The sequence below is a fragment of the Solea senegalensis genome, linkage group LG4 (assembly GCF_019176455.1).
Source record: "Solea senegalensis isolate Sse05_10M linkage group LG4, IFAPA_SoseM_1, whole genome shotgun sequence".
NCBI classification, from domain to species: Eukaryota; Metazoa; Chordata; class Actinopteri; order Pleuronectiformes; family Soleidae; genus Solea; species Solea senegalensis.
In genome coordinates, this window is record NC_058024.1 from 16,413,827 (window position 1) to 16,431,455 (window position 17,629).

Sequence of the window (17,629 nt, forward strand, 5' to 3'; positions counted from 1 at the left end):
GTTATTACTTATGTACATGTGTGACTCTTTTTGTTTTAATTTTGTAGCAAACTGAATATGAAAAATACATTTAATTCAGTCATTTGACATGTTCAGGCCTCATGAGGTCATTTTAATGAGTTTAGTCAGAGCTGTCTCGTAGCTAATATTAAACATCACATGGTGAATGTGCTCCCTTCAGCGATCGACAGCGTTTATAAAGCCAGCAGCTGTTCTGTTGTAGAGAAACACTCAAAAATAGTTGTTTTTTTAAGACAACATAGTTCCTGGTAATCAGGAAGTGTAACTGCTAAATTGAATACACATTGTGTGTACCAGCTATTTCTTTGCCATAGTATAGTGATGGCTTGTGAGGTGATAGTCCTAATGTTTCTGACTGAGGAATTTCCTATTCACTGTATATACATGTTTTTATTAGTGTTTTTTAGATGCAAATATTGCAAATATTTAATTTCAATTTATTATTGATTTGTTTTTTATTTATTACATGTCATTACATGTTCTTATTTATTTATATATACATACATATATATTTACATGATAATGCCAACTTGGCTTCTTTTTATTTAAAAAAATAAATAAATAAATAAATAAACATCACCACAGTATTGGGGAAAAAAAACTACATTTTTAAGTTAGTTATTTAAAAACCAAACTCTTAACTAATCTTAACAGATCATTAGAACTGCACACCACTAATGGTTTCTCTCTCTTTTGATTCAGGCGATGAATTTGGTAAGTGAATCTGACTTGTGCAATATGCTTGCCTCCTCCCCTGCGTTTGGCAGCACCAGTACACACACTGTCGCCTTGCTACTGCCCTCAGCTGGCATGGCCTCTTCCCCCAATGCTGTCCCATATTGAAGCAATGCTCAGGAAACCGTCACGCTTTGAAACCAGCACTGCTGCGTATCCTCTCTGATGTAGTGTAATCCCACACAGCCTCTGCCAAAAGCCAAAGTCCCGCTTGCTTTGCACAAGGTGTCGCTCTTTGATTTGGGCTCTCTCTTCTTAATCGAAAAATAAAAGCTGAGTCAGCTGAAATGCATTCTTGAAGGAAAAAAAGAAAGAAAGAAAGTTCCAATAGGATGCATTTTAATGAAGTTTGAAATATTCCAAGTGTTTGTGGATCTTAGACTGCGTCATGCACCATTGACATGAACTGGCTTGCTTTGTTTACTTTTTTGGGCAACTTATTTCATATACATTGAACAAATTAATCCACATAATTATGTGCATATGTTTACGACATGAATACAAACCTGCATTCCCAGCCAGCACACTCCATCTATACTTTTGTATTTATTCTTTTTTTTCCTGTGGTGATCCTAATAACACTTTTTCAGACCTAACAGACCCTCAATCTGTCTTGTGAAAAACTACAACACAGTTGGGCCACGCTGTTTCATTTTCTCTCTTCTTCTTCTTTTCTTTGCTTCTTGCTTTTTGATGACTGTTAAAAAATAAAGTGATTATTATCCAAAAATAACCATGTTATTGTCTGCTAAACTTAACTCTTGTTATTTATATTTTACTGATAAGCTCCACACTTGTTTAGTTTATTATAACTCACTTCCACAAAAATTTTAAAATGTATTGATTTTAGAATCCGGCAACAAATAAATGCAATAGAAACTACACATACAACACACTATACAAATACTGTGATTATTTAGTGTATTATAGATTTCAGTGCTGTGCCGCCCCCTTGTGGTTGACCCCGGGATTTCTCTGTCAATTCACAGGATCAGGCATCAAAAGACAAAGCCCTACAGAACATGGCTGCACTGTCATCTGCCCAGATCGTCTCACCAAGTATAATAAAGAATCACCTTCCACCGCTGCCTCCTGCCCCCTACCAACCACCCAGAGTGAGACCTCCATCCAGATTCTACGCACTTAGAGCACAAAACCACATCTGGATTACACGCTGTTTAATGTGAAAGCAGCCGCTGACCCTTTTTTTGTTCTACTCTACAGTTCTGGCCTGCTCCAATCCCAGGACAGCCTGGACCCTCTCAGGAGTAAGTAAATAACCTCCATTGGTTTACACGAGATATCTGTCAGGAGACACCATGGTGTATGTTGTTTGTAAAGAGAGATGCTTAAATGAGAGCGTTAATGAGAGGGTTAGGTTTATAATGTCAGGTGGGTATGGATTAACAGACCACATTTTTGCACACCAGGCTGGTTCTAGATCTCAACCCGGGAAGGACTCCTGGGCTTGGCCGCACCAGCCATGCGTAAGTTCCGCTTAGCGAAGCTCCACCCTTGAGCACAAAGCAGCACTAACTCTCCTTCATTCAGTTGTACTGTATGTTTCCTGCACTAATGTAAACCGCCGATGCGCAAAATAACTGCTTCAGATTTGATTGAGAAAATGAGTCATAATAACAAAATTCATGTATATAGCACGTTTCATATGTTACAAAGTGCTCAACAGTCCAGTCAAGCCTCATCAAGCGTTTCTGCCTGGTCGGTAAATCCTCACAGTGACTGACAACTTCAGATCACAGAGTTCATGTCGTACATTTTGAACGGATGCTATTTTGCATCATTAAGAAGTAATGAAGCAGGTGGACTCACGCCTCGCTGGTGCAGCAACACATGCCTTCATTGGGACATTCTTATTTTTCAGAGTGATTTTTGTAACTTGTTGTTTGTGTACTAAAATGAAGAATTTTCTCTGACTGAGGTTGATATGAAAAAAATGGCAGTGTTTTAGGTCTTCATACGTTTTACATCACTGATGAGCATGTTTTACTGCTGATTGTTTTTACCAATGTGGCACCTGTGTCCGTGCGACTGATCACAGGTTAAGGCCACTCCCACGCCTTCTCACTCTTCACAAAACGTTTGTTTAATGAAGGTCCAAGCAAAGAAAGTAGCAGTAATACAGTTGACAATGCAGTGAAATTATCAAATAGAATTTGAGCAAACATACACATTTAGTGAGACCCATGTGCTACAAACAAGCTAATGTTTTTATTTGACTATTTTCTGCATGATTTATATGTCATTGTTTGTTTTTCAGCATCAAACCTTTTGCACAGCCACCGTACCCAAGCCTAGGAGGCCCAGTACCACAGTCCATACCAAGTAAGTCAAATCTGTGAAAGATAAGACAAAAAAATGCAAACATGCTGTCACAGTGTTCCTATAAAATGTGTATGTGTTTGTGTGTGTGTGGGGGTGCATGGTTCAGGTTACGAGCCCTTGGCGCCTCCGCCTGCACCAACTGCCACTGCAGTACCGGTATGGCAGGACCGCACCATCGCCTCCTCTAAGCTGCGGATGCTGGAATACTCTGCCTTCATGGAGGTTCAGAGAGACCCAGACAACGTGAGTCAAAGTTTCTTTTATAACGGGAACCAAACAAAAGCTTTGGAGCTCGGATTATGGTTAGTATCTACAGCTAAAAAAAGCTGCTAACAGGGAAAAGCTTAATCGACTACTTAAAGACCCTGTAAAGCAAATGCAGAGTTTCTCTTCCCCACACATTGTTTACAGTATGTTAGATTATAGTGGCTGAGAACATGTAATAGAAATGACAACTGTGGAATAAAGAATTATATACATACAAGTACATTTTTAGGGGCAGCCTGTGGCCAAGTGGAAAGGGAACTTGGTTTGTAACCGGAAGGTCGCCGGTTCAAGTCCCCACCAGGTCCAAAGGGCTGGGGTACCCCTGAGCAAGGTACCCAACCCCCATTGCTCCCCGGGCACTACTCCGTGTGTGCAGCCCACTGCTCCTAATTTTAGGATGGGTCAAAATGCAGAGAATAATTTCCCCAAGGGGATTAATAAAGTATCTAAATATAAAAATGTTCAAAAATATGGTTCCATGACGTAGAGGAGCTGTTACGATATAAAAAACACCCTTTTTTCATCACTCAAATTTGGTTAGGTGATAACTAACACATTTTTCTGTGGGGTGGGCAAAGAGGTGATATCTTTATCACTTTACAGGAACTTTAACTCTGTCCTCTGTTGGTTCTTTTCTGTCTGTCCACTGCAGTACAGCAAACATCTGTTTGTCCACATTGGACAGACGAACCCCTCCTACAGTGACCCGCTCCTTGAGGCTGTGGACATCCGGCAGATCTATGACAAGTTCCCTGAGAAGAAAGGCGGACTCAAGGAACTTTATGAGAAAGGGCCTCAGAATGCTTTCTTCCTAGTAAAATTCTGGGTAGGTCCTCATCATTATCATTATCATCTGCCACTTATTAGTTGTTAATAAACACTTGTCAACCACTTTGCGTTGTGCTTTATGTGAGCACTTATTCATTTAGCCTTTTAGCTCTGGCAATAACAGTGCAAGGTTTTAAATCAGTTCAAAATGTAGTCATTTAAATGTGGTAACATTAAAATTACCGTTTAATTGCATTTGAAATACCCATTGTAATCAAGATGCTTGTTCGGCTGTTATTTCATCAACCACTGCTGTTATTACTTCAGCCAGTAGTTTTTCCACAGTAACTTATCATCGTAAATTACAGCCGTCTAAGTAGTTTAAGTTAAGTCACAGAACACAGCGACTGCAGTGTGATGAAATCTGTGTATGTTGTAGGCGGACCTGAACAGCAGCGGGATGCAGGACGGCCCTGGTTCTTTTTATGGTGTCAGCAGCCAGTACAGCAGCGCTGAGAACATGACCATCACTGTTTCAACCAAAGTCTGCTCGTTTGGAAAGCAGGTCGTCGAGAAAGTAGAGGTAAAGCTCGGGGGAACTCAGATGACACAAGACCTCAGCTTGAGTTTAAGACCCTGCCAGATGTTTTTGACTGTCCTTTGTGTGTGTGTGTGTGTGTGTGTGTGTGTCTTGCAGACAGAGTACGCCCGCCTGGAGGGGGGGAAGTGTGTTTACAGGATCCACCGCTCTCCGATGTGCGAATATATGATCAACTTCATCCACAAGCTCAAACACTTGCCTGAAAAATACATGATGAACAGTGTTCTTGAAAACTTCACTATCCTGCAGGTAACATACAGCTTTTCTGACTGAATGACTTGTATCAGGAATAACAGTATCCACAGAGTATTTAAAGAAAGAATAGAAAAGACAAGTATATCAAAGGCCTAACATAAGCTGTAAAAGTACGGTAAGAATCCAGTCAACATTAATTTTATCTACTTTCTTTACCTAAAGTTAAATAAGGACATCAAGGAGAGTTTTTATTCAAATTACGCTATTAATGAACCCGTTTATTAATGAGGAATAAAGCTGCTGGTATGTGGTTGAGAGTCAAAATATCTAACTGTTCTTTTAATGAATTTAAAGATTTTCAGTTGTTTGCCTCTGTAGTATTTATAAACAGCATACCATGCGCTGCTTCCTGTTTCCATCTCGACATTTTTTGTCTTTGCCCTTCAGGTGGTGACGAATCGTGACACCCAGGAGACCTTGCTCTGTATAGCGTTTGTGTTTGAGGTTTCCACGAGTGAACACGGAGCTCAGTATCACGTCTACAGACTTGTTAAGGACTAACAGCTCTTCAGGGAGGTCTTGGAAAAGCAAGACGAAAGCATGACACAGTCCCTCTTTTTGACCAGCTCAACCGCCCAGGAAATAAAAAACTAAGAAGACATTCAAACAATGCTACATCAGACTAACAAGGACAGATGCTTTTTTTAAAGAAAAGTCGCAAGGAAAAAAAGAGTGAATCTCACCGTGCTGACACGCAAAGAAATGTTTGAAAGACTAGCTGTTTTCTATGTGTTTAAACATGCTTTAGATGAAGTGGGTTCACTTTTTTGCCAAGGTAATTGATGGAGCTTGAAATGTTTTATCGAGGGAATGAGAAAGTGTTTAGGGTGGAAACGACCCTTTTGGTATCCAAGGGAGCACACTCTGAGCAGCAAGTAACAAGTGTATACAAGATTGAAAGAGTAGAGAGAGCAGAACCACAGAAGGGGAAAACCAGAGCCAAGTGGTGATGTAGCAGTAGGTTTGAGCCTTTTCTCCAAAGATTATATCATTGCCTGCCACTTTGGATTGCCTTTTATTACTACCTCTTGTTTTTGAATAAACAGTAAATAGTCATACTGGTGTATTTTGTTCAAAAAAAAAAGAAAGAAAGAAAGAAAGAAAATTAGAATTTGGATTGACATCTATGGAGGCAGTTTTTGTTTTTGGGCAGAAAGAGGAATGGGATGGGATGACTAATTTTTATGTAGCCTTTTGTTTTACAAGAAAAAAGTGTCCCTTGTTTTAGAGTGTACAGGGAGAAGGTTTTTTGTGTTACCATATTTTAAGGTTCTGCTTTTTTAATATTTTCTTACACAATTTTTTAAAAAATCAGGTCTTACAAGCATCTATCTATAACTGCCTTTTGACACTAAGGATGCCTTGTATCATTAGTAGCCGGACATTAAGGTGAGGCTTTACCATCCTTATGAGATCCCCAGTTTTTTTCTCTTTGTTTGAAGACGTGTGCTTGGTTGCACTTAAAAGATCCAGAAAGGGGGTTTGAATCAACAGCACTGCTTATTTTCTATCGCCTTGAGTTATGTAGCCTAATTAAAAAAAAAAAAAAAAGAATCATTTCTGTACTGTGAGTCAGTGGATGCTAAAGGAAAATGTGTTACATAGGAGTATTTCTTCTGAGGGGGGGGCGAATGGGACTTTATGTTCATATTTGTGATCAATTAACTCAGCACTCAACTCAGACCATGGCTAAAAGTGAAGAGAAGTTAATCACTGTTTCTTTTGTTTAAAAAAGAGATTGTATGCTGTGAAGACGGCTTGTTTGCTTCACCCTTCTCTGTGTAATGTAATGCGGAGAAGTTGCATTCATTGAAAAAGGTTCAATTTTGATATTTAAGACACTTTTTTGTGACATTACACATGAATTAATTTTAAAGTCAAACTTAATTAACTGTCTTGAATGAGAGCTATTGTCTGTGCTGTGGAGCATGACCATTGATTGTTATTTATAAGGTTAGTTACCAAGTAGTGGGAGGGCCGGACCGGGTATTGGAGATGTATTGATCATCTTCCATTGAGATGGAGATGTTAAAAGTATTGCAGGACTCAAACTACAGACAGGAATTGCCTGTCATCCCATGGGTCCTGCCAGACATAGGTCTATACTCTATGTGGTTCACTGGACAATTCTGCTACAGAAGTTCAAATTAAAGATGTTGTATGTTGCAATAAGAATTGCACCTGGCTTTGAATGTCAAATTTCACAAGCTACATACAAAAACACTCTTCCTCTAGCAGGTTTCTCAGTTTATCTTTTATACAGACATTTTTTTTTCCCATTATTAAGATTAATGTTTTGTTGTCTTTTGACTTTCAGTGTTTGCCATATGCTTCACTGAAAATAATGTGTGAGTGTGCTGATATTGAAATTAATAATGAGATATCTAATGTACCATATTCTGAATGGTGTGGGCGTTGTTTTTGTTTGTTTTTGGTTTAAGGTGGTTTAATATTGTCTTTGTTACCATTGTGCATTGCAATTTTATACTTCAAAGTAGAGGTTGGACTATATAATCAAACAAATGTATCTAACAATAAGACGCATGGTGCCTTTGGGGCCATTCCCCCCTAAAAACGTATTAAACATGTTTGTAAATTTGTTTTGTGTACAATGTTTCTTTTTGCATGTGTATATTATGTGCATATATAATATATATAATAATAATATATATATAATAATGTGGTCTGCCCAGCATCACAAAATCTGCAGTTCATGGTTGATCTTGTGATGAAACATGATACAGGTGAAACTCAGCAGTTTTTCCTGTCATTCACTATGATCAAAAGCCACAAAATTGTGTGTATATTGTGACACATAGTTTTTCATAGAATTACTACATTACAATACTTTATTTAAATCTATATCTGGATTTATGCCAGACTTGCATCAAAATCTCAGTGGAAGAAGAGGTGTTCACTTCCTTTACTGAAGTAAATGTTGGAATACAACAATGTTATAGAAAAGTAGGCATTCCAATTTTTTCTTATAAAAGGACAAATGTCTCATCATTAGGACCTATACAATAATTTGACCTCCTTCCGCCTTAAACATCTATTTTCACTTTAAACAACTAGTTTGATACGTAAAGTAAGTGCAAATAAGCCGTAGTTACAGTACTGTCACTGGGTTTTTTTGCCAGGACTGAACCTTGGAAAGAACACAATTTCCCAGAATGAACAGCGTCTGAGGCAGACACAAACGGGAAACCAAAGTTTCACAACAATATTGTTACGCATATTTAAAATTCACTCATTGTGTCATCACTATTCGTATAGCTCATTAAAATTAGACCAACACGCTCCCCTGGTTTTATTCAATTATCGTACAGAAACAGTTAAACTGTTTTATTTTGAAGGAAGGAAATGAAGCCGGAAGTTGTAACAATTATTTTTATCCCAGCTGACTGGACTGCACGCTAGCTCTGTGACACTACTACATCTATGACACCGGGGAAGTAAAACCCCTTCGCAGCCAATGTGGCTAAACGACACCGCGAAGTTAGTTTTAGTTATTTATGTCGCTAATTATTACCAACAACAGTCACATAGCAAACTAAAAGACAAGTGTTTAAGTATTAAACCCTAAAACTACTGTTGCGGCTTTGGGTTTCATGAAACGGTCCAGTTAACTTCAGCGACGTCAACGGCTCCATGAGGTGAGTTTGATAAGCTTGAGCTTGATAAGCAAACAGTGTAAATGACAATCTAACGAAGCAGGGCTAGCGTCATGGCTTGGCAGATTTGTGTAACCCTTGGTAACGTTCCATCTGTGGGCATGTTGGGTGATACATCGAATTAATTTTTCAGTGTTCACGTTGATACTAACATAGGAAATGGGTCAAATCTAACGCGATTCACCTATAGACCTACGTTGTTTCGTAAAACCAGTTACTTCACCTGAACCTGAAGTTGAAATATGAGTTCAGCAAACGTTGTTTATTTATGTTTAGTTGTTACTTTTACTATTTTTTTTTTATTTTATTTTTTTCCTCTGTAAACCATAAAGATGATTGTGAAGGAAAATCCCAGTACATCAGCAGTTTCTGGCACAAACCACAATAATGTCCCATTCAATGTCACTTAAATCATCTTTCTTCCCAATTCTGATGCTTGGTTTTAACTTTAGCAGGTCAGCTTGACCATGCCTGCATGCTAAAATGCATGGAGTTGCTGCCATAAGGCTGATCAGATATAGGCTTGACTAGTAAAGGAATTGATTTGTTTTCTGCCATCTATCTTTTAAAGTCCCTGCTGAAACTGGACAAAAGACAGAGTACACTCTGCAATAGATAAACAACCATTCATACTCGCATTCTCACATTTTTTAATCTGAACTAAGGTCGTATGATAGATAACTTCTAACTGAGCCGTGACAATAAGACAAAACAAATTCATCAAACCAAATCTGAGTCACTCAACATACAGGACTAAACAAAATATTTCAGATACAGTGAATAGTTGTTTTCAACTTTGTACAGACTATTGAATAGAAACCAATCATTAGCCAAGTGATGTGTGGTGTGATGACCTGACACTTTCCATGCCTCCGTTGCCTAGAAATTCACTGTTGTCTTTTTGGATCTGGTTCTACACAGTGAACGATGTAATAGCTTATTACATAATGCGGCAAAATGTATTACATATTGCGTTCAAGCAGTTTATTACATAATGCGGCAGATTATTACAAAATGTGGGAGTTATTACATAATGGAATGCAAATTTATTACATTATGCGGAGTTATTACATAATGCATTGTTACAGACAATAAAAAAAAGATTGTCTTGTTAATGAATTAATAAATCTGTGGATTTGTAATTTTGTATGAGAGCAATCTGGGTTACTTTGTATGTTATACTTACCTACTGTTTCATAGCTACAATATTTATTACCCAGTATTTTGGATACACATTCTAATGCAATGTACAAATTCAGGATAGTGTTTATCTTTGACTTGCAAGAGAATTATGTGGTTTTCACGTTGCATTCTGTGTACTGACACACCAAGAACAATTTGTGTTCCCCGTTCAAAGCAAGTATTACCTCTGACACTAAAGCCTGATTCTTTTTTCCACATTACTGCTTCCCCATTTTCTCTCTAGACAGAGCAAAGCCATGTCAGCACTTTGTATGGGGCCGGTGTATTGTTGCACTCCCAGGAGAAAGGAGGGAATGCAGTTGCCTTTGAATTTGTCTCCTTTTTTTCCTCACTGTGTCACAAAGTGAAGCCAGGCCTGCCCAGGGATCTGCTCAGTTATAAAACTTAATAAACAAAATATAAATATACTTGATCTCTTTTTTCTCTTAATTTTGGCAGACATCTATTCTTTATTCTATTATACATAACACAGTATATAATAGTATAATGCATATCAACAAAACCTAAACATATTTGCACTTACAGCACCATGACGATATTTGCACAGTATTTGATATCTAATAGCAGTTAAAAGCAGGAAATGTGCTGAATCATTCAAAAATTATTGGTGTTATTATTGGAGCTATTGTCTGCTTATTCTGCACTTTAAGCACTGACTGTGCAGCTATATGTATCTTCCCCTTAGACTCGTGACTTGTGTGCTTTTTCATATCTGAATTTTGATTTATATGTGTACATTTACCCTATGCCCACTATTACCATTTATTTTTATGTGCATCATCAGGTACTGAGTCATCTTACCTGATATTCCACATCTGAAACGGCATAAGTTCATCAACTGATCAACGGATCTGCCAGCATGACGAACGCAGACTCTGTCAGGATCCGAGTCTTCTCTCTGAACTGCTGGTCAGTGGTTGTGCTTTGTGGTGTCCTTGTTTTCTGTCTTCATAGATGTACATTATGCAGGAAGTCATTGTTCATACTCTGTTTCTTTGTTTAGGGGGATCCGCTTCCTTAGCAAACTTTGTACTGAACGCTACGCCATGATTGGAGACATGTTGTGCAAAGAAGAGCATGATATTGTCCTCCTGCAAGAGGTCAGTGTTTTAGTAATTATCTCATCTTTAAAAAGGCATTTAAAAAGATCAGATTGATTAGAGATGATGATGATGGTGATTATTTTTATTTTGAAAATGAAACATGTACAAAAAAAATAAATGACGACAAAAAAACATTGGATTAATCATTAATCTAAAGTATACATGTTCCAAAGGGAGTGTGAAGAAGTTGAAACCAATCAGGTCCCACCCCTTCTCCCTGCATCAATGATTTATATGGCTATTTCATTTTATATATAATAATTTCTTTTATTTACACATGCATTATTTACACATGTGGGCAATATGAATATCACCATATACATAGATGCAGCACACCTGCAGTTTTGTTAGTTTGAAAGTGAACTCTTCATGTTTAGTTATGACTGTGAGGGCAGAAACCTGAGGAGTCTGGATGGTTCATAACATCAGAAATGAATGTTGGCCCCCTAACTGTTCAGCATATGCAGCCCTTAGTATAGAAATTAAGGTGCAACTGCAACAGCAAATGAGGCCTGTGCATAATAGCTATTTTGGTGATGATGTCAGAGCAAAGGACTTGTGTTCCATTTCTCCGTTCCATATTGTATATTCTAAAGTTTCACCTTTTTGCATTCTGACCAGTGAAACATCTCTTCTAGGAGATCTTTCCTTACCAGAGACAACCGTCATGTTTGCGATAGCATTTATAACCTTTGTAATTTTGGAACTGAAGTGATCTACAACCTTATTAACTGAGACAAAAGAGAGATAGCAGGTGAGGGGAAAAATATCTGTGTCTTCTGTTATCTGTTGACCCCGTCACAGGCTGAGTAAGATCATGTCTGTACAGAACAGTTGTTTTGTATTTCTGTCAACAAGCAGTTCACCACAGTCATCATAATGTTGTATAGTATAGTATGTAGGTAGCTTGTGGAAATGAATATATTCTGAGAAAGTGACTCAACTGAAGACCCAAAAAACTCCATCATCTTGCATTGAAGCAAAATCGTTAAATAAAATGGCAATCACACCTCCAATCATATGCATTCTAAACTGAAGTTGAGAGTAGATTCAATAATAACAGCTTCTTGGTCTTCCCAAGTTCCAGTTAAATGTATTAAATCAAGGTTGTGCTTGATAAAAAAGCTAGATAGAATTTATTTAAATCACTATCTGACAGAAAGTGTTTGGACAGCCTGTGCCTGACCCTGTATCTTAGCCGGCTCTTCTGATTGTATCTTTAAGAGCAAGAATTGAGAGTTTCTGGCACACTGGGATCTGGCTCGTACTTGGGTGTGTAATCAGTGAATTGGAGCCTGGAAGCACATCAGTTAAAGATACACACATCTTCATGTTCATGATACTGTGTTTGTGGGAGAATTAGGGCTGCGTCATACTTTCTTGCATTTGCGTACTAGCATTTTGTGTATGACCTTGTATTCTTTGAGCACTCATTTGTTGTCGTCGTTGGACGTGTTGCACTACAGGGAGCCTACACAATGTATTGTCCGTGTGGATTGAAAGGCTCAGGTTATACTTATCGTTTCTGAACTCTGATGTTTCTCATAATTAAAGTTCATTTAGTTGGCCTCCTGTTTTGACAGTTTAAGTTGAGTGTGAATAGTTTTATCCCTGCTGTGGAAAAGTCAATTTGCCTTAAATATAAGTTGAAGTAATGCAGTCAAGACCTTGTGCTGATGGCTAGTGTGGTGTTGATGAGATCATAAGTAAAAGTTGAAATATGGCAGCAGCCAACTATATCCACAAAAATGATGGTCTTACTACTTTATCAGTTTCCAGCAAAATAAATCAATAAAAAGGAGAAATGGAAATTTGTCTGACTGTTAACATGCTAATATGTCTGTTATTTCCTAAGGTGTGGAGTGAGAAAGACTACCTGTTCTTGAAAAAGAAACTCTCCCTTAGCCACCCTCACTCACATTATTTCAAAAGGTAACATGTTTATTCTCATTCTTATGGCTGCCATTTTGTTACCCTCGAAAGCCTTTCAGTTTGAGATTAAAATTCATGAACAATTTGACATAACTTCAAAAGAGTTGTAAATCATTGTCAGAAAAGGTTTTCTTGCACAGCAAAAAAAATGAAGTGATGCTTAGGCTCTACCTTCAGGATTAACTTTTGCATCTTAATTCTTTCTTGAGCCCCTTACCAAGGCACAAAGCAAATTAATCAAAGGTCCTGCTTTGCTAATCCCTTTTGCAGCTCACAAAAATGTCATCTCAGGTCCATACATTTTTTTTGCATCTCTGACAGATAACACCTACTTTTGATAAAGTAGATCTGTAGGAAGTTAATATTTTTTATGTTTATAATGATAACCACATGCTGCTGAAGCTGGAGTATAGTCTAACCTCTGCTCACGTGTTGTTTTTACTTTCATCCTGAAGTGGAGTCATAGGAAGCGGCCTGGCCATGTTCTCCAAACACAGAATCCGTGACACATTTCTTTATCGCTTCTCGCTGAATGGTTACCCATACATGGTAAGTCTTTTGAAGCTGAGAGCAGAGGGTTTTTTTATACACATGAGGAAGAAGCTCTCCAAACCCATTATTCAACCTAAATTAGTAATTCAACTGTGGTAAAGAATTATTAGTTATTGAATGAAATTGTGAATGTGTTGTGTTGGAAGGTAAAGCAGGAGTTTAAGTTATCTTATATTTGATGTTTGATTTACATCAGCAGATGGATGAACATGAAAGTATGACCTTCTGATTCAGTTTCTACTGTTATTTGGAGTTTTATTCCTGCAATTTATACCTTTTGCATCGTTATGGTTCACTTTTCCCTTTTTTTTTTTTCCTATCTTTATATTCAGGCCCACCATGGAGACTGGTTCGGGGGTAAAGCTGTTGGGATGGCTGTTCTAAGCATCGGAAGTCTGACTGCTAATGTCTACGTCACTCATGTCAGTTAACCTACCAGCAGTTCTCAGCTGTATATGAATATAAGAGATGCAATACCAAACACATTTTTGGTTGGCTGTTTATATTGTCCCTAAGTTGTAAGTGTAAATAAAGGTTGACAGTTGAGTAAATGTAAATCAATTGATTCTGTGTCTGTGGGTTGATTTTTAGCTGCATGCGGAGTACTGCAGAGAGAAGGACTCTTATCTACCTCACAGAGTGGTTCAGGCCTGGGAGCTGCAGCAGTTTGTCCGGTAGAGTGTCTTTGCTTTTTAACTCTGCATGAGGACATTTGTTTTCTCTGATCAATATCTCCATGATTCATGTCTCGTATAAGCTGCACCTTTTGCCACTTGGTTAGCATCGAAAGCAAATCCTAATCAGTAAGTACTTTCCCCTGTTTCATCTGTAATATTGTGTTTTCTATCAGGCACACCTCTGCTGGAGCAGATGTGGTCATTTTAGGTGGTGACCTCAACATGCACCCTCAGGACCTCGGAAACAGGCTACTGAGATCTTACACTGGACTCCGTGACGCTTATTTAGAGACTGATACATTTAATGTAGGTATTGACCTGTTTGCAGTACACCAATAAGATTAATATGTCTGATAAGTACAGTCATTTAAGTTAAGTGTTTTTGTGATGGCTACTTATGCATGCATTTCACCAGCTTATTTATGAAATAAGGGACAGAAGGGATGAGAGAGGCAGACTTTTAATGTTTGCCTTTATCTAGCATGTAGAGATTTATAGAAGACGCAATATTCACTATATTCTTTGAACCCCTTGGTTGTTGTTTATGGATAATGGAAGCATAAACAACATTGATCACATCTTGGTATCATCTGAGGCCCCTGACATGTCTTGCCTGCACAATTTTGAACAAGTGTACCTAATCAGCAAGTGTAAAGTTGTTGCCAGTCGTGTCACTTTTACAGCAGTGCTGTCTGGAATGTGACCTTACTAACGTTTGGTTAACTTCCTGTCTGTTGTTGCTGTTATCGTGCCCCTCCCTCGTTCTCTCTATTACCTCATGAACACATTTGGTGAGGTGGGTGGCATTTATTCACAGACAAACAGCCTAACTTAACGAGCAGGGGGAGACGGACTGCTTTAAGAAAACAGTTGACATTGCTCTTCGATGTGATTAGCAGTTCTACCAAAACTAACTGTAATGGTAAAATTTAATTTCCCTTGTGGTGATAAATGATAAAACCAATTATCTTTTGCAGGGGTGTGAGGATGGTGTCACTCTAATAGCTGACAACCCTTTCATCAATAAAAAGGAGCTAGGTCCTTTTGAGAAGGGAATCCGAATTGACTACATCTTGTTCAAAGTGAGTAAAAGCCACGTTTTGTCATGCCTGCTGTGTTTTGGTGGTTTGTGTTCAGAGCAAAAATGCCACTGCACGTCTCCCTCCTGTTTATTTACAGGGTTCTTCTAAAGTGGACGTCTTTTGTGACTCCATGTCAACCACCAAAGGCTCCGTCCCTGATCACCCTTTCCCATACTCCGATCATGAGGCTCTGATGGCTGAACTAAGGCTGGTGTCACACACTCCCATTGAGACTGGAAGAGAGAAGTGTATTAAAGAGAAGGACTCCACTGCAGGTATTGCTATTTGTCATGCTAACACAGCAGTTCTGGAAATGCCACTGTGTCTCCATTCAAAACCCTTATATCCAATTAACTCTCTTTCACAATTATTTGATGGATATGCAATGGATGACATTCATGCCCCCCAGATATGTTTTTACTAGCGGGGATAGAAAATATGCTAGATTTTACACACTGTGCCTTAAGCATTAGGCAACAAATAAATCCATCCATTTTATACCGCTTTATCCTCCACATGAGGGGGTGCTGTGACAATCTCAGCTGACATAGGGCGATAGGCAAGGTCACACCCTGGATAGTTTGCCAGTCAATCACAGGGCCACAGACAAACAACCATCCACTCTCACTGTCAATTTAGAGTGTCCAATTTACGTAATCCCATATTGCATGTTTTTGGACTGTGGGAGAACCTGCAGAAAACCCACGCACACACAGGGAGAACATGCAAACTCCATATTTTTGTGTGTCCATTCTCTTTACTCTCTTGTTCTCAGGTAGAGTGGCTGAGCTGGTGGATATTGTGACAGAGGCTCGCACTGAAGTCAAAGTAGGCCTGCACTGTACAGAGAGCATGCGCTACACAGCAGCACGCACTGGCGTGATGGGTTTGGCTCTGCTGTTGCTGGAGCTGGCCATCGCCGCAGTGCCCTGGTTGGCTCTGGGAGCTGAACAGCCTTTCCCCCTCACCTCCTTCTACCTGCTGGCTGCTCTGTGCTTCGCCATCCTGCTCACCACCTTCATGCTGTACATCCTCTACACCATGGAGCTGAAATCTCTTCAGGGGGCTGAAGACCAGATGAGACTTGCTGTCGGAAGCCTGCAAGAGAATCTCAGGGGTTTTCCTCTGGCTCAGCCTCACGTCTCCCTGCGGAAGCCTCCAGAGGGTGTTAGCGTCATGGACCAGGAGGAGTAATGTCTGAGCCAACTGGGTCAAAGTGGACTTTGGTTTTAATGAAGCCCTTTGAAGTGAGCTTTAAGATGAAGGAAATTCTTGCTCCTCTGAAGGTGATTTATGCTCTAAAGAGATTTAGATTTTTACTGTAAAATGAAAGGTTTGAACTATAATCAAAGGGAGATTCTGATAGTAGTGTTTCACACAATCATTTCACTTTTATATTAGTCTTTATTCTTTTGTTAGGTTTTCCTCTATGCACCTCCACAAATACATCTCCTATCAGACGGTTGAATACATGTGTTCTACTGCTGTGCTTAAAGGTCCTGTATATGACCAGTTTTGTTTTATTTTATTTTTTTAAGCCTCAGGTGCTACTTGCATTCCACATACTGTACCAGTATTACCAGTACCATCGGGACCAGTTGTTTCTGTTTATAATCTCATGCTTCCATTTTGTGATTTTTAGAATCCGTTATACAATCACAGTGGGTCCAGATACTGTGTTTGCAGATCAATTTAATGTGTTTATTTACTCACAGAAGAACTAAACAGAAGATATATACACTCCACCAGTTGTAGGTTTACATGTTGATGAGCAAGTATTTTAGTTTCGGCACTTAAAGATTCACCGTGTTTAGACTTGAAGGATTTCATCGGCGTTGCACCTAAAGTTTCTTGATGTTAGATTATTGTCTTCACTCCTCCATCCCAAAGTGTGGCATTGTGAATGTAAAGCTATATCATGATGTATATTCTTAACTTTGAACTCATCTGATCACGGAAGTTATTTTTTACAAAGCTGCTGAAAACTATATCGTATGTGTAGAACTTTCTAGCAGGCAAAGCTGTTTGTCTTTCATTCTATTTATCTGTTCATTGTTGATATTGGTATCAAAGCACCGTTGCCTTCAAAGTGCCTTTAAGGTGCATCGTCAAAGTCATGTTTTGTTATATATCGCTCTCGTATGCGCCTTTGTAAATCTATCTATCATCAGAACCTGTACGACTTGTCGGTTTTACAACCTAACAAGATGCTGTCTAACTGCTAACTGACGTCTGCTTAACTGTGTATGTGGAATAAACCTTGTGCCCACCGTACTTGTTCTGGTCACCCTTTCCAGAAGGGAGCATTGAGCAGAAATCTGGACAGTATGTGTCCACTGAGTTGACTAACCAGATAAACCACTCCCTTCTATGTGTGTTGGGAAATGACTTAAAACTGTAAGAGACTATAAGATAG

The 17,629-nt window shown here is 38.8% G+C and overlaps 2 protein-coding genes across 11 annotated transcripts in view; both read left to right on the forward strand.

Annotated features, from left to right (window-relative positions):
- The window catches only part of LOC122768300 (transcriptional enhancer factor TEF-5-like), a 30,666-nt gene extending 23,076 nt beyond the window's left edge, over positions 1 to 7,590 (forward strand). For 3 of the 10 annotated variants that reach the window (XM_044024188.1, XM_044024193.1, XM_044024192.1), the window contains 10 exons: positions 724 to 735; positions 1,746 to 1,871; positions 1,981 to 2,024; positions 2,187 to 2,243; positions 3,035 to 3,099; positions 3,191 to 3,342; positions 4,019 to 4,192; positions 4,574 to 4,717; positions 4,832 to 4,984; positions 5,378 to 7,590. In XM_044024188.1, coding sequence (XP_043880123.1) covers positions 724 to 735; positions 1,746 to 1,871; positions 1,981 to 2,024; positions 2,187 to 2,243; positions 3,035 to 3,099; positions 3,191 to 3,342; positions 4,019 to 4,192; positions 4,574 to 4,717; positions 4,832 to 4,984; positions 5,378 to 5,491 — 1,041 coding nt within the window. In that variant the 3' untranslated portion in view covers positions 5,492 to 7,590. The remainder of the gene's footprint in view (positions 1 to 723; positions 736 to 1,745; positions 1,872 to 1,980; positions 2,025 to 2,186; positions 2,244 to 3,034; positions 3,100 to 3,190; positions 3,343 to 4,018; positions 4,193 to 4,573; positions 4,718 to 4,831; positions 4,985 to 5,377) is intronic. The other 7 variants (XM_044024189.1, XM_044024196.1, XM_044024195.1 and 4 more) reach the window with 5 other exon arrangements.
- Positions 7,591 to 8,400: 810 nt separating this feature from the next.
- Positions 8,401 to 17,282, forward strand: smpd2b (sphingomyelin phosphodiesterase 2b). Its single transcript, XM_044025038.1, has 11 exons — positions 8,401 to 8,646; positions 10,652 to 10,776; positions 10,871 to 10,967; positions 12,826 to 12,902; positions 13,358 to 13,451; positions 13,787 to 13,876; positions 14,046 to 14,128; positions 14,305 to 14,437; positions 15,109 to 15,213; positions 15,311 to 15,488; positions 15,989 to 17,282. The coding sequence occupies exons 2-11, from the start codon at positions 10,727 to 10,729 to the stop codon at positions 16,405 to 16,407; spliced, it is 1,326 nt and encodes a 441-aa protein (XP_043880973.1). The 5' UTR covers positions 8,401 to 8,646; positions 10,652 to 10,726; the 3' UTR covers positions 16,408 to 17,282.
- Positions 17,283 to 17,629: the final 347 nt, after the last annotated feature.